Here is a 17,257-nt window from a genome sequence, read left to right as displayed (position 1 = left end):
GCTGCCACTACTATTACCACTGCTACTTCTACTACTACTACTACCACTACTACTACTACTACTACTACTACTACTACTACTACTACTACTACCACTACTACTACTACTACTACTACTACTACTACTACTACTACTACTACCACTTACTCCTGCTGCTGCTACTACTGCTACATCTGCTACCATCACTGTTACCACTGTGAGTTAATAACGTGGGTTATTGCAGGTTTGATTGTAGGTAAAATGTTCAACAAATTGTAATTGTTCTTGATAAAAACAAGTTATTTTTCAACATTTTACATGTTTTTGATGGAGGACATTTTGGTGTTAAATCTGCACAAAAACTATAAATTGATTAATCTTATTTTGTCATCAACAAAAAAATTTCAGTTCAATTAGGGAAGTGTTGAGTTTGAATCACTGAGATGTTCAGAGGGTCAGGAAGCAGGAATGTCCTAAGATCCCTCATCCCTGTGGAAGGTTCCTGCAGAGGAAACATGAGCTCTGATGTTAGGAGGAGAGGAAAGCAGTAATCTGCTCCAGGACTGGATACAGACTAGGTCAGGGGTGGGCAATCCTGAAGCAGGAAACATCTAACACATGCAGGACTGTGGCTGTCAGGACCAGAGTTGGAGACCCTGCTGTAGATCTTCTTCAGTGCTCATCAGCAATATTATCAGTGACTGATGTGAATTTGTGTTTGCAGAGGTCGGTACCGCAGTCAGAGACCAGAGTCTCCAGGATCCAGCTGTCTGTCTATGAAGAGTGACTGGTCCAAAGATCATCCTCCAAACTTCAGTAAAGAACCTGGACCCTCAGACACAAAGTAAGACAACTGTTGTTAACTGATTCTATGACTCATCATGACTTTATATTTTCTGTCCATGGTGGTTTATTGGATGTTTTAGGTTCTTTAAACATCACTTTTTCCTTCTGGTTCCTGTTTTTCCACCACGGAGTCTTCTGTGTTCCTCAACCATGTGGTCCTGCTGGTTCAGAGAGCAGAGTTTGGTTCAGGATGAAACCAGCTCTCCAGATCGGTCCAGGAGAGTCTGCAGCAGTTTTAGGACTCTACTCGTTCATGACATTAAAAACTAACAATGAAAGATGTTTTGCTTGTAATAAATAGATAACTTAAATATAAAACAACATAAATTTTCATATAATTGCATTTAGTTTTAATAATTTTTCATTTATAAACTAGAATCAATCCTATCAAACCTCCTATTGTACTCTTCCTATATTAATAAACCTTTTATTTCCAGTTACAAATGTAACGCACGAGTTGTACCTTAACAAAGCCCCAGGTGCTTTTGTCAGATCACGGTCCAAGTGGCAGAAGATGGAAAATCCATCCTTTATGAGGCTTGAAAAACCAAGACAAGGAAAAACTGTAGTTTCTTGTCTATTGATTAAAGGGGAGGAATGTACAAATTCAAAAGCACCTTACAGTCCGGGAATGAATGGATGAAAAAACGCTTGGAAGAATAAGTGGAAGAAGAAAAGGGAAACCGATCCTGAATCCTAATATCTCGCCCAGGAAAACTGGTTTTCCTAGTTTTTCTGGTGTTTTTCTTTCTTCCACTACTGGCATACACATAAACTTATGAATATAAAATGTATACACATAAATAAATAAATAAATAAATAAATAAATAAATTTGATCTTCCGGAAGCATCAGTTTTATTCCCATCTGGAGGCTGAATTCAAACAGAAAAGCAGCTGCACTTTTACTCTCTGAGACCACCTGAGCTTCTGGACACTATTGACTCATCTGGATGTTTTTCTACAACAGTCAGAAATGACATTAGTGATGAAGACATGTCTTCACAGAGGGAGGAAGAGGAGAGGAGTTGGTGTGGAGGAGCAACCGTCCTGCTGTCCTTTGTGTCAGGACGTCCTGAAGGATCCAGTCTCCAGCAGCTGTGGACACTGGTTCTGCAGACGCTGCATGAGCTCATACTGGGACCAGTCTGCTCCACCAGGACCTTCCTCCTGTCCCCAGTGTGGAAAAAGATCCAGAACCAGAGCTGGACTGCAGACAGCTGTACCAGGTAAGACTGAACATCTGTCTGCTGATGGACTCATTTCTGAAAACCGGAAAGACTTTTGTTCTGTAGTTTCAGAGTTCTTCTTGTCTTTCAGCAGATGCTGGTCTGCAGGAGGTCCTAGATGAACACAAGACCAGTCTGAGGAGCAGATGTGAACATGTGACTGAAGGAACTGATGAACCAGGAAGTAGAACCCCCCTCAACAGGATTTACACGGAGCTCTTCATCACAGAGGGACTGAGTGAAGAGGTTGATACCCAACATGAGGTGAGGCAGCTGGAGAAAGCTTCCAGGATGAAGAGACACCATGACGCTCCAATCAGGTGCCAGGACATCTTTAAAGCCTTACCTGGCCAACGTGGAGACATCAGAGTGGTTCTGACCAACGGCGTCGCTGGCGCTGGGAAAACCTTCTCGGTTCAGAAGTTCTCTCTGGACTGGGCCGAGGGCTCGGAGAACCAAGACGTCACCGTGGTGATTCTGCTCTCGTTCAGGGAGCTGAACCTGATCAGAGATGAGCAGTTCAGTCTTCTCAGGCTGATCCAGGTTTTCCATCCATCGTTCCAGAAGCTCACAGCAGAGCAGCTCGCTGCCGGGAAACCGTTGTTCATCTTTGACGGCCTGGATGAAAGCAGACGTTCCCTGGACTTCAACAACGGTCCGGTCGTGTCTGACGTCACACAGAGCTCATCGGTCAACGTGCTGCTGACCAACCTCATCCAGGGGAACCTGCTTCCCTCAGCTCTCATCTGGATCACTTCCAGACCTGCAGCAGCCAATCAGATCCCTCACAAACACGTGGACAGGGTGACAGAAGCACGAGGCTTCACCGACGGCCAGAAGGAGGAATACTTCAGGAGGAGGTTCAGGGATGAAGAGTGGTCCAGCAGCATCGTCTCCCACATGAAGACATCCAGAACCCTCCACATCATGTGTCAACTCCCGGTCTTCTGCTGGATCACTGCTACAGTTCTGGACCACATGTTGACCACAGAGCAGAGAGGAGAGCTGCCCAAGACCCTGACTGACATGTTCTCCCACTTCCTGCTGGTCCAGACCAAGAGGAAGAAGAACAAGTACCAGAAGGGACATGAGACGAGTCCACAGGAGCTGACGGAGGCTGACAGGGACCTTCTCCTGAAGCTGGGGAGGCTGGCGTTTGAACATCTGGAGAAAGGAAACATCATGTTCTACAAAGAAGACCTGGAGCAGTGTGGTCTTGATGTCCCAGAGGCCTCGGTGTACTCAGGAGTTTGTACCCAGATCTTCAGGAGAGAGTGTGAGGTCTTCCAGAAACCCGTCTACTGCTTTGTTCATCTGAGCATCCAGGAGTTCCTGGCTGCAGTCTACGTGTTCCACTGTTGGTCCACCAGAAACACAGATGTGCTGGAGAACTTCCTGGGAGGAAACTACAGATACTCATTTCTGGATGAGTTCCTGAAGAGAGTCATGAAGAAATCCCTGGAGAGTAAAAATGGCCACCTGGACCTGTTTGTCCGCTTCCTTCATGGTCTTTCTGTGGAGTCCAACCAGAGACTGTTAGGAGGTCTGCTGAACCAGACGGAGAACAATCCAGAAACCATCCAGAGAGTCATCAACAACCTGAAGGAGATGGACACTGACAGCTCTCCTGACAGAAGCATCAACATCTTCCAGTGTCTGATGGAGATGAACGACCTCTCAGTTCATCAGCAGATCCAAGAGTTCCTGAAGTCAGAGAACAGATCAGAGCAGGAACTCTCTGAGATCCAGTGTTCAGCTCTGGCCTACATGCTGCAGATGTCGGAGGAGGTTCTGGATGAGTTGGACCTGAACAAGTACAAGACAACAACACCATTGGGTAGACTGAGACTGATTCCAGCTGTGAGGAACTGCAGAAAGGCTCGGTGAGTCCAGATGGGATCAATAACACCATCAGTTAGCAGTTTAGTTCTTCAAATCTTGTTTTGATCTTGAAAATGAAAACTTTTGAAGTTGGATGTGTTTGTTTTATTCTGGGTCACCTCAAGTCACGTCAACCAGAGGTTCATGTTTCAAACACTTGATCTAGTTGATGTTTTTGCTGCTCAGAGATGAATCTATGTAACGGAGAAAGATGAAACATCAGAACCACCGGGGAGTTTTGTTGATGTGAACTTACAGCCAGTTTGACAGAGAACTCATCAGATCAAACATTTTCATTGAGTTTATTGAAGAAGTTTACAAGTTTAAACGGCTCAGAGTTGTAAACCTACAATAGTTTCATGTGAACACGGTTGTACTTGGTACGTGACTTTAATTCTAGTAACTCTGGTTCTGTGATCTCCTGCACCGTCCTGTAACTCCTGTGGGTCAGTCTGGCTTTAAATCAGACTTTATTACAACTGACATCATGTTTTCTCTCATCACAGATTTGTTGGTCGTTGGCTCTCAGAGACTGAATGTGAAGTCGTTGCGTCCGCTCTGAAGTCCAACCCCTCCCATCTGACAGAACTGGACCTGAGTCTGAACCGGGACCTGCAGGATTCAGGAGTGAAGGTTCTGTCTGGTGGACTGGAGAGTCCAAACTGTAGACTGGAGACTCTGAGGTCAGTCCACTGGAGATGTTTCCACATTTATCCACTTATCATCCTCCAAAGATGTAACTGGCTCTAAAAGTTCTGTCTCTAATAGAATAGAATAGAAAAGAATAAAATAATGAAAATAGAATATAATATAGTAAAATAAAATACTGAAATAATAGAATAGAATAGAATAGAATAGAGGTTTATTAGCATTTGCACCAGACGGTACTGTCCATCCATCCATCTTCTTCCGCTTATCCGTTCCCGGGTCGCCGGGGGCAGCAGCCTCAGCAGAGATGCCCAGACTTCCTTCACCCCAGACACTTCCTCCAGCTCTTCTTCCAGCTCTTCCTCCAGCTCTTCATCCAGCTCTTCCTCCAGCTCTTCCTCCAGCTCTTCCAGGGGGAGTCTGAGACGTTCCCAGGCCAGCCGAGAGACATAGTATCTCCAGCGTGTCCTGGGTCTTTCCCGGGGTCTCCTCCCGGAGGGACATGCCTGGAACACCTCCCTAGGGAGGAGGGACATGCCTGGAACACCTCCCTAGGGAGGCGTCCGGGAGGATCCGGTACAGATGCCCGAGCCACCTCAGCTGACTCCTCTCAATGTGAAGGAGTAGCGGCTCGACTCCGAGCTCCTCCCGGGTGACCGAACTCCTCACCCTATCTCTAAGGGAGCGTCCAGCCACCCTGTGGAAGAAACTCATCTCGGCCGCTTGTATCCGCGATCTTGTCCTTTCGGTCACCACCCAAAGTTCATGACCATAGGTGAGGGTAGGGGTGTAGATTGACCGGTAAATCGAGAGCTTCGCCTTTCGACTCAGCTCCTTCTTCACCACAACGGTCCGGTACATCGACCGCATTACTGCGGACGCTGCACCGATCCGTCTGTCAATCTCACGCTCCATCATTCCCTCACTCGTGAACAAGACCCCGAGATACTTGAACTCCTCCACCTGAGGCGGTACCAGATGGTACTGGTACATTGGATTCTTTTGCGTTCTCCCAAAGTCAGGCAAGTCAGAATTACACATAAATAACTATATAACAACAATAAACATATATTGCAATAACAACAATGTACATATAATACAAAAATATATACACCAGTATACAATGTCCTTGTATAGCTGAGGACCCTGAGTTGGATCACCGTTATATACAGGATATTTACCAGGTAGATGAGAGATTTATTGCACATTTTACTTCTGCTTTTGTAAGTATTGCATTGTACGTTGTGAGGGGGTTGAGCTTTCTCCACCAGAGCTGCAGTGTGTTCTGCTGTTCCAGCTGAGGCGCTCACTGATCTGAAGGCCCAGGAACCTGGAGCTCTCAGTCCGCTCAACCACAGTCCCCTGATGAGAGGAGGCTGCAGAGGGTTTTTTGTTTTCCTGAAGTCCAGGATGAATTATTTAGTTCTGTCCAGGTTCAGAACCAGATCATTGTCCCCATAGACAGTGATTTTGTGGACCAGGTTCCTGTGTGATGACTCGTCCTTCCCTGTAATCAGACCAAGGATGGTGGTGTCGTCCGCGTCCTTGATGGGGATGTTATTGTCCTGGTTGGAGGTTCAGTCATATGTGTAGAGGGAGAAGAGTTGTGGGCTGAGGCAGCAGCCCTGCGGGGTTCCTGTGCTCACTATGAGCTCAGCAGACCTTCTCTCCCATTCTCACCACGTCTGTGAGAAAGTCCAGGATCCAGTTCCGGGTGGGAGCGGGTTCTTCCAGGTCTTCCAGCTTCGTGTTCGGCTTCAGCGGCCTGATTGTATTGAAGGCTGAGCTGTAATCCAGGAACAGAAACCGTGCATCGGTGTCATGAGAGTCCGTGTGTTGCAGAATTGAAGTGCCAATGCCACCATGTCGTCCACTGATCTGTTGCAGTGGTAGGAAAACTGAAGAGGTCAACGGTGTCTGGCAGCACAGTTGAGCTGTCGGAGGACCAGCTTCTCCAGACTCTTCATGGCAACTGAAGTGAGTGCCACGGGTCTGAAGTCCCAGTACATCAGGTCAGATTACACGTTTGATAAGTACTTTGTACTTTCTTGTGTTTGTAGTCTGCAGTTTCCTGAGTCTGAACTAGTTTTAAAACAGCTGCAGGTTTTGTAATGAGGTGAGATTACAGAACCCAAAAGCAGGAGACCCAAAGGTGACAGAGGGCAGCAAAGTCCTTTATTTGAACAAAACATAAACACATACAAGAGAGAATCCTGAAGGTGACTGGAAGGCGTGCAGACTGACAACCAGCACAGAGCCCCCTCAGGGACCGACGCCACCCTCCATGGTCTGTTCCAGTGGGGGGGCTACAGCCAGAGCATCAGCACCTACAGAGCTTCTACAACAGATTCCACCAGCTACTGTAAGGCTGTTGGCTCCGGGGACACCAAGGAGGGAACCCCCACTCTCTCACTCAGAACCATGAACCCCCCGGGACTCTGGGACATGCACAATACTTCCTAGGTAGCTGTTTTTAACTTGTACAAATGGCATTAAACTATTCTATTCCATTCTGTTCTATTCTGTTCTATTCCTGCAGAGAACCGCAGTATGTTCATTAAAAGGTGAACATGTCAGAGGAACAACCAGGAACCAACATTATGGATATAATAGAATTTAAAACCTGTTTTATAAAGTCCCGATACCAGTGATGACCCACATGAACCTGATGACAAAGTTGAAATTTGAAGAACTTACTTTTTGTTCAGATTGCAGGACTGCGGTCTGTCAGAGATCAGCTGTTCTTCTCTGGGCTCAGCTCTGAAGTCCAACCCCTCCCATCTGGAACATCTGGACCTGAGTCTGAACAAGCTGCAGGATTCAGGAGGGAAACATCTGTGTGGTTTTCTGGAGAGTCCAGACTGCAGACTGGAGACTCTGAGGTCAGTTCACAGATTTAAAACATCGTAGACGCTTTGAAAAGTCCGTCCAAACAGATCCTCCACAACCACAGATAAAACTAAGGACTGTGTTCAGTCAGAGACGTCTTCAGGTTCTCCGTCATACAGACGGCTGCAGGAGATCATTCCTGTACACACCTGGAAACTTCTAGAAAGACTCTTTCTAGTGACTCTGAAACACTGACTATTTCTGCTGCAATCATCAGTTCCCTTTAGAGGTTAATATAGTATAATTAATTTAATTAAACATGTCCAGAAGTTTATTTCTCCCTTCTCTCCTGGAAGAGATGTGTGATGATGTTTAAAGTGTAAAAGTTGGAGTGGAAGTGTAGCGCCTCTCCAGTGGATGTGACCAGAACGAGGTGCTGACCTGAGTTCGTTGAACCTTCAGAGAACTTGGGGTTCCTTCAATAAAGTCAACAGAATTCAGCTGATGTGCAAGCGATCGTTCAACATTTCTGCTCTTCAACATACAATTACAACTTAATTTTCACTCTCTAAACCATTAAATCTTAAATTACTGCCAATTTGCATTAACTACTAAAATGATCAAAAGTAGTCAATAAACACACGTCAGGAAAATTATAAAACATTTACTTAAAGAAAATAGAAATAGCAGTTAAATATTGCTTTCAAAACTATTCAGAAACTCTTCCAACCCTCAGGATGATAAAAGCATTCAGAATGGTCTCTATCAAACTCAGAGACGTCCTTGGAGCCCAGATAATTAACTTATAGCGGGCAGTAAAATAAAGTAATACTCAAATGTCCAAATGTTGCAGCCACCAACAAATGAAGGCTGAATAAGACAACGGTCCCTTCAGTGATGTTGCACCACCCCAGTCTTGGAGGATGAGCAGAGATATCCAGCAGCTGCAGAGATGACTCAGCCTCACGGTCGCCTCCGTCGGTCTCCTCACACGCCGACGCTGTCAGGCTCCATCACTTCTCCGTCAGGCTCACAGATCCACCCGGGCTCTGCCGATTTAGCCTGCAGGCCGCTAGCCTCTTAACAAAGTCCATGCCAAGCAATTAGGACGGTTTTAGCAGCAACTCGGTCAACGTCTTCGTTGAATGAGTGACTTAGGGGGCACGGTGGTGCAGCTGGTAGTGCAGCCGTCTCACAGCAAGAAGGTCCTGGGTTCAATTCCCCCTGGGGACGCTGTGGGCGCCGAAGTGCGTGTTAGTTCCCCCATGACTCCAGTGCCTTGGGTGGGGTTGGTGAAAGGGCTTTTCTGTGTGGAGTTTGCATGTTCTCCCCGTGTTCCCTTGGTAGCTAATGCTAGCTACCCTCACCCGAGCTACCCTCACAAAAACATGCAACAGTCCTTGGGCCTCATTTATAAAGCTTGCTTGCGCACAAAACATGGCTTGAAAGATGCGCAAGCCACCTTCTAGGCAAAGGTCGGGATTTAAAAAGAAAAAACTAACTGAAAAATGTGCGTATCTCTACGCCAACCCTGACCCTCCCATAGGAACAGTCTTAAGATATGGGGAACTGGCGAAGAAGGCGGTGAGGTGGTAAAATGAAGCCAGATTCATGTCATACTCTTAATAATGTCATCACTTATCAGACTTATAATATAATAGCGCTGATCGTGTCCCTCTGTGTTTGAAGCTCAGCGTCAGTCAGGACTCTGCTGCTGCTGCAGCCGCGGTGCAGGACACGTCGGGAACCTCCTCGTCACCCACCGGTTCCAACCATAGAGTGACTGAGGACAGAACAAATGAGTGCCGGGCCACTCTACGGAGCCCCTAAAGGGACTCAGATTTTTTTTTATATATATAATGAGTTTACGCGCACGTGAAACCTTTACGCGCGCGCGTAAAGCCTAAATTATGGTTCTCCTTTAAAACGACGCAGAGCCAACGCCGTAGGGTACGCGGCGACGCGCACCTACGCCGTAGGCTCTGCGTTGGTGTAACGCAGAACCATAAATCAGCCTTAAAGGTTTCACGCGCGCATGTAAAACTCATTATATATATATATATATATATATATATATATATATATATATATATATATATATATATATATATATATATATATATATATAAATCTGTGTCCCTTTAGGGGCTCCGTACCTCTTGGCCTCCACCTTCAAATCACACCACTTCTTTTTTTTTCTGCACCATCTGTCCGTGCTGCCATTCACTCGCTTTATTTTATACTATCTATATACTTTTTCTACTTTTACTGTGACCACCAAATAATGTCGTTTTCCTGGCCTCCACCTCATCCACAACATTTCAATCTCAGTCTCTGTGAAATTTAGTGGCACGGTTGCTCGACACGTCTCGTTCATCCTGACGCCCAAACAGGCTGCAGGAAGCCGCTGCGCATGCTCAGCAGACTCATTTCTATGCAAATACAGTCATGAACTACTTTGCATTGCCCATTTATGGTAGAATGGGCAATGCATTGAGGAGAATTCACCTGCGCAATCTTCCAGCTGGACTGTGATTTATAAAGCGAACATTGTGTGCAAGTGTGCGTGCACACGGTTTTATAAATCCAGATTTTTTTTTGCGCCTGCCATTTTTGGCTTTTGGGTTTACGTGCACTTTTAGTATGAATCCTACACACTCTTTTATAAATGAGGCCCCTGGGCTACACACTGCCCCGGTGGGGAGGATCTGGCCGGAATAACGTGATCCTTCCATCGCTACGTCCGGCCAGTGAAGCCCCACCCTGTTTGGTGAAAAGAAGCAGCCTGCTCACTAGATAGGAGCACTGATATAAATAAATGGGTGATATAAATGGGAAAGAATCGGGATAAAAATATAAAAAAAAAAAAAAAAAGATTTGAACTGACCGACTCTACCACCACTTCAGTTTCTGAGAGTCCTGGTCGGACACCTGGGAGTCTCCCGTCACAGCAGATAACACGTGTCATCCTGCAGCAGACGTCCTGCATCCTCCTCCACAGCTGTAACTCCGCCCCCCTCCCCACTACACACATTCAATGTGTGTAGTGGGGAGGGGTATCCTTCAAGTCGTATCCTGGATCCCTCCTACCCTTGAATGCAATTGGCTCTTCACAACAAAATTACCAAATAAAATATATTCACTTAACTTCCGTATTTGTCCTTTTTCTTATTTTAACAAACACAATGAGTTCCTATCAACATCAAAACTCGCTACACAAATGAATATTTTTTTTTTTTTTAATTTTTTTTTTATACTTTATTTTTGTAGAAAAATCATACAAAAAAAAACAAAAAAACATACAGAATAACAACATACAACAACAGTCGGTCACCTATACATTGATACACACCCTATTCTCATGAGGATACATGTCAGTCCATACAGAAGTGGGTCAGTGGACATCTCTTGTGGTCATATACACAATCCATTTATCCCAGTATTGCAGATATTTTTCCATCCGTAGATTTAGTGAGAAGGTCATTCTTTCCATATTTTGAATGTTAGACACAGTATCTATCCAGTCTGTCTTTGTCGGAGGAGAAGCCTGTAACCATCTTCGCGTTATAGCTTTCTTGCTGGCTGCTAGCAATATTTTAAGTAGGTACTTATCGCGCACCAATAAATGGGGTGCGATGTTGCCCAAAAAAATAACAGAGAAAGAGCAATCAATTACATCACCAAAAATATTTTGTATTGCCTGTATGATCTCTTGCCAATATGGCAGAATAGCAGGGCAGTTCCAAAATATATGAAAATGATCTGCCAGCTGTTCTCCACAGTTCCTCCAGCATAGACCCCTGCCCGTCTCCCCTGTCTGCCTACATTTTAACTTAGGGGTTATGAAATACCTAACCAGACTCCGCCAGCAAAAATCTCGCCAGAGCCCGGAGCTGGTAGAGCCAGACGGCACAGAGCACATGTTCAACCAGTCTTCTTCTGTGATGACAATTCCAGATTCTTTCTCCCATTTTAATCTAATCTTATCTGTTGAGTGATTTTTGGTAGATTGAATACAGGAGTACAGTTTTGAGACAAGTTTCTTATTGTTGCCATTTTTATACATGTCAATAAACATGTCAATTAAATTGGCCTCACATTTTTCTGTTGGTTTTATCTCATCATTAAAATAAGTCCTGGTTTGAAGGTACCTGAAGAAATCATTTTTTTCTAAACCATACGTATCTGAGATTTTCTGGAAGCTATCAAATTCCTCCTTTGACGATATTAAGCAATAGCAGGTGACACCCATTCTGTGCCAGTGATTAAACCTCCCATCAATCCTTGCTGGCTCAAAGTCGGGGTCGAAAGCAACCCATCTCAACTGTTTAGACTGTCTTTGGAGTAATGGTGATTTACATTCCTTAAACCAGATTCTAAGGGGAACTTTAGACCATTGATTGAGGTTACCAGAATGCTGTTCATACAGTATTTTACTACCCAGTATGGATTGCAGTGGTATCTGTAATTGTGATGTTTCTAAATCCTTCCATTTTGCTGTATATTTTGGGTTACAGCAGCATGCTAGCGGTCTCAATTGTGCCGCCTTATAATAATTTGCTAAACATGGTAGCGATCTGCCCCCTCTCTCCTTAGACAGTTGCAATGTTTTGAATTGAATCCTTGGCCTTCTACCCGCCCATATAAATCTTGAAATCCACTTGTCCCATTCATTAAATTGCATTGGTGTAACTAAAATTGGCAGGGATTGAAAGAGATATAGGAGTCGGGGAAGTAGATTCATTTTGATTGTTTCTATCCTATTGTGCATGTCCAAGGGTAGCTGAGACCACCTGTCAATGTCTGACTTGATGTTTTTACTTATGGGACCATAGTTGCTTTCGTATATTTTGGATAGATCTTTAGGTATTCGAATCCCCAGGTACTTAATCTCTGATGAGTTCCATTTGAAATCAAATTCATTTAGCATGTTTTTCCGGGGGGTAAAATTATAACTTAAAATTTGTGATTTTTTCACATTTAATTTATATCCAGAGTAGGTTCCGAAGTATTTTAGTAAGGACATCAGTCTAGGGATGATAACCTCTGGCGCTGTTACAAACAGCAACACGTCGTCCGCATATAGGCAAATCTTCTGTTCCAAGCCTCTAACCATTATTCCTTTTATTGCCTGGTCGTCCCTAATTGACTGAGCTAAGGGCTCGATAAATAGGGCAAAAAGTGCTGGGCTAAGAGGGCAACCTTGACGGCAGCCTCGTTCCAGTTCAATGGCCCGCGAAAGGTGACCGTTAATTTTGATTCTTGCATTCGGTAAGAGATATAATGTTTTAAAGCATCTAATCGAGTCATCTTTAAATCCAAGTCTTCTCAGTGTCAGGTATAAATACTCCCAGCGGACCGAGTCAAACGCTTTTTCGGCATCTAGACTGAGTGCTACAGCTGTGTTATTCCCCTTAACCACATGATCAAGTACATGCAGCACCCTTCTAATATTGTCTTGAGTCTGTCTGTCGCGCACAAAGCCTGTTTGATCTGGCTCCACCAGCTCAGGTATTATATGCTCCAGTCTTTTAGCTAATATCGATGCGTACAGCTTATAATCAATGTTCAGTACAGAAATGGGTCTGTATGCACTACACTCCTGTCTATCCTTCCCCTCTTTATGGATAACTGAGATTATTGCTTCCCTCCATGTTCTCGGAGGTTCACCTTCTCTAAGTGTGTGGTTAAAACAATCCAAAAGTATGGGAACTACTTGTTCTTTAAAGGCCTTATACCACTCAGCCGGATAGCCGTCCGTACCTGGCGCTTTATTGGCCTTCAGCCTAGAAATCGCCCGTTCTACTTCCTCCTTTGTAATGTCTGCTGTTAGGGCTTTATTCTGTTCTTCAACTATGGAGGGTAGATCTAATGATTCCAAGAATGTAGTTATATCTTGAGGGCTAGTCATGTTCGGTTCCCTATATAGTTCTTTATAGTAGTCTTCAAAGATTTGTTGTATATCCTCTAATTTGTGGCACACTTTTTTAGTTTTAGGGTCTCTAATTTCAAATATGGCACTCTCTGCCTGTTGCTTCCTTAGCCGCCATGCTAGAAGTTTCAGGGCCCTAGGGCCATTCTCATAATATCTCTGCTTAACAAATTTGGCTTTTTTCTCTAATTCCTGCTCATAGAGTGCATTTAGTTCCTTTTTGATTGTGTTGATTCCATTAAGTATGTGGGGATCCTTTCCTTCAACGTGTTCCCTCTCCAGCACTTTCAACTTTTCTTGTAAATCCGACATCTTTTTATCCCTTTCTTTTTTCCTTTGATGTGTAAGCAATGAGCTTTGCTCTGATCACCGATTTAACAGCGTCCCATAAGACACTTGGCGATACTTCCCCATTATTGTTGTTATCCATATAGTCTTTAAATTCCCTCTGTACATAGTTCTTACATGCCTTGTCATTTAATATACTTGTATTGAGTCGCCAAAGTGTGTTTTTCTTCTTATTGTCTAAGTGCAGAGTTAGATAAACAGGTGAGTGGTCAGAGATATCTCGAACCCCTATCGTACAGTCTTTGAGTCTGTGTCTGTCTGAGTTGTAGGTAAAAAAATAGTCAATTCTTGAGTGCACTCTGTGACTTTCTGAATAAAATGTGAACTGTTTTTCTGTTGGGTGGAGCTCCCTCCAAACATCGACCATCCCGAGCTCCATCAACAGATTTTTAGTCACTCTAGCATTGGGAGCAGGCCTCTTCGATGTGTTAGAGGAGTCTAGTTTACATTTTAACTGAATATTCCAGTCTCCACCACATATTAAAACTCCAGAGGCTTCAGAAGCTATCAAATTAAAGATTTCTTTAATACAGGAATGATCTTGGCCAGGTGGTATATACACATTAACTAATGTGACTTCTTTTTGTTCAAGGAAACCCCTAACAAAGACATAACGGCCCCTCTTTATCACACAATTCAGAAACCAATTGAAAATTCACTCTATTAGGAATCATAATAACCACCCCTCTTTTTTTCCCTTTCTTGTAACTAGAGTAAAATGTATTTTTAAACCCAGATTTTTTTAACTTTTCGTCTTCAGTACGGTCGAGGTGAGTCTCCTGCCAGAATACAACATGCGGTTTCTCCCTTTTCGTCTTTGCAATAACCTTACTCCTCTTAATCGGATTGTGTAAACCATTTACATTAAGGGTAATTACCCTATATTCCTGACATTGCATTTAATCCCACAGTTAGGTGAATGACATGACATTGGTGACCAGACTTGAACTGTTCTCGAACCATAGAACAAACTCAAAACACAGCAAAATAGAAAAAAACAAAAAATCAACAAACTTAAGTAGACCTCCATTTTGAAGTAAAACAGCACTTCTTAAAGGTGGGGGGAGTGGTCTAGCTAAGCATCAGAGCCCCCCTTCAGTGCAACCTATAATATCCCCAATCCAAGGGTGTATTTGTGCACTTCGTTTGTCACGATCTGATCTCTTTCCCATATATGACGGTCATCTATATTAACTCTATAGGTCAAGAGTAAAGCAACACATTAATAAGTCCAAAGTATAGTCCCATATACAATTAGGAGCTGCCAGTAGCGCATTCAGTATATTAAAAAAAAAGAAAAGAGGAGAGCAAGCGAGGGGGACAGGAAAAAAAAAAAAAGAAAAAAAAAAAACAGGTGGCAAAGTTTTTACTCCCCTACACCGTGAGCGCTTTCCCCCTCTCCATCCTCCAGTGGCAGTGTCAAAATAAAATCAAAATTTAAAGTAAAAGCTCAGTCTTAGCGGGGAGGAGGAGTCAGCTACAAAAAACAGGTGACAGTCTCTACTCCCGCCCACTATGAACGCTTTTCTCCTCTCCATCCTCCGGCGTCACCAACGTTATTAACCAGGTTGCCTTAGCCAACTCTCTGCTCTTACAATGTTAGATCAATGAACAGTATGTTACCTCCCGTTCCCGTTGCCGCCGAGGCCATGACGGACATTATGACCGCTGAAAACCCTGCAGCTTTTCCTTAATCCATGCCTGGCGGGTGCGTCGGTCAGCTGTTTTCCCCGGGCGCTGCCAGGTGATCCTCCGCGCTTTCTCCGGGAGCCCCGACTCCGCAGGCTTCTCGCAGGTAAGCGGGAGCCCCCTCTTCCTCAAATCTTCCGCCGCCTCCGCTGCGCTCCCGTAGGTAACCGGCCCGCTGTCAAAGAAAACTCGTAGCTTCGCGGGCGGCGGTGTCTGGAAACGTATTCCCTTTTCTCGCAGAAGCCTCCTAATCTGCGTGTACGCCTTTCTTTTTGCCAGCGTCTCCGCTGGGTAATCATGGTCAAAATAAATCCTCTTGTCGCCATAGTAGACCTCCCTCTTCTTCCGTGCAGAGTGCAGCACAAGTTCTTTGGTTTTAAACTCGTGGAAGTATAGACTAGATGTTACCTCGCCCAGCTTGTGTTGAATTTCCTCCCTTATGTTGGCTAGCTCCCTTTTCAAATCATTTCTGAAGCTGTCTCGGAAGTTGCCCAGCTCGGTCATTTCCATGGCCATGGTCTTTATGTCTGCGCGGATGGTGGCGACGTTAGCCTCCATATTCCCCGCTGCTGGCTCGGCTTGTTGCCCGCGGCCGCCATTACCCGGCACGTGTTGCTCAGCTATGGCCCCTTCTGTCGCCAATTCATCGCTCCTGTCCACTTTCCCGAACTGTTTACTCCTGCCTTTCCTCTGCTTTTCCCCTTCCATCGTCGATTGAGCAAATTTGAGGGAGTAATTATATTTAAATTGGGGAATAAACTCCGACCGTCTAAGAGGGATTTTTTATGCGGCCGTCCGCTTCAGGCTCCAACCGGAAGTCACAAATGAATATTTTCAATTCAATTTTCCTTATACAGCATCTATTACAACACAGTTGTCTCTGGGATCTTTCCAGACCCCCAAGCAATTATTACATAACGATAAACACTGGCAGGTAAAAACTCCCCTAGTGGGAGAAAAACCTTAAGACAAACAGTGGCAAGGAAAAACTCCCCTACAAGTACTGGCCCTAACACACTAGTTACACTACCTATAGGTTTACTAAACACTAACTATAGGTTTACTAAACACTAACTAGAGGTTTACTAAACACTAACTAGAGGTTTACTAAACACTAACTAGAGGTTTTACTAAACACTAATTAGAGGTTTACTAAACACTAACTAGCATTTTACTAAACACTAACTAGAATTTTACTAAACACTAACTAGAGGTTTATTAAACACTAAGGCCGTTTTGGACTTTATACACAAGTAATACCATTTTAATTGGATTCCAAGTTTTACGGGGACCAGTGGAGTGAGGCCAACACCGGAGAGACGTGATCTCTCTGCTTGATTTTTCTCAACAAGAGAAAAAACATTTTTGAGTAGTCGGGCCGGGGTCTATCAAACACGAGGATGATTTAGCTCTATTGACCACTGAGGTCAGCTCGGGGAGGTCAGCTCAGGGAAGTCTACAGGATCAAAGCAGTCTAGAGTCAAGTCAGAGCCTGAGGAAGTCGCTAAAGCTGAAGAAACGCCCACAGCGGCTACCAACAGAGTTGTGTCTCTTTGTCAGCCTGGCTACAGCGCTGAACAGAAAACGTGGGTTATTTTTGTTATCCTCTATCCACGATGAGTAATGGGGTGAAGGTGGCTTAGTTGGTAGAGCGTTCACCCATGAACCTGAAGGTCAGTGGTTCGAACCCTAGTTCCTCCTGTGTCCACCAAAGTGTCCTTGGGCAAGACACTGAATCCCCTGCTCCTGGTTGTCAGGCCAGTGCCGTTGTGTGGCAGCTCCACCGACTACTGGTGTGTGAATGTGTGAGTGTGTATGGGTGAATGTCTATAGTGTAACGCGCTTTGGGGCTGTAGAAGTATAGCTGGAAAGCGCTAT

The 17,257-nt window shown here is 44.5% G+C and overlaps 2 protein-coding genes across 2 annotated transcripts in view; both read left to right on the top strand.

Annotated features, from left to right (window-relative positions):
- The window catches only part of LOC133422947 (NACHT, LRR and PYD domains-containing protein 12-like), a 256,789-nt gene that overhangs the window by 227,130 nt on the left and 12,402 nt on the right, over nt 1–17,257 (top strand). The gene's annotated exons all lie outside the window — the stretch shown is intronic.
- Nucleotides 1,838–6,560, top strand: LOC133422955 (protein NLRC3-like). Its single transcript, XM_061713019.1, has 4 exons — nt 1,838–2,052; nt 2,144–3,935; nt 4,440–4,616; nt 6,424–6,560. The coding sequence occupies exons 1-4, from the start codon at nt 1,950–1,952 to the stop codon at nt 6,512–6,514; spliced, it is 2,163 nt and encodes a 720-aa protein (XP_061569003.1). The 5' UTR covers nt 1,838–1,949; the 3' UTR covers nt 6,515–6,560.

This window comes from Cololabis saira, chromosome 22, assembly GCF_033807715.1.
Source record: "Cololabis saira isolate AMF1-May2022 chromosome 22, fColSai1.1, whole genome shotgun sequence".
Lineage (NCBI taxonomy): Eukaryota > Metazoa > Chordata > Actinopteri > Beloniformes > Belonidae > Cololabis > Cololabis saira.
This window is presented reverse-complemented; position numbering and strand designations above follow the sequence as displayed.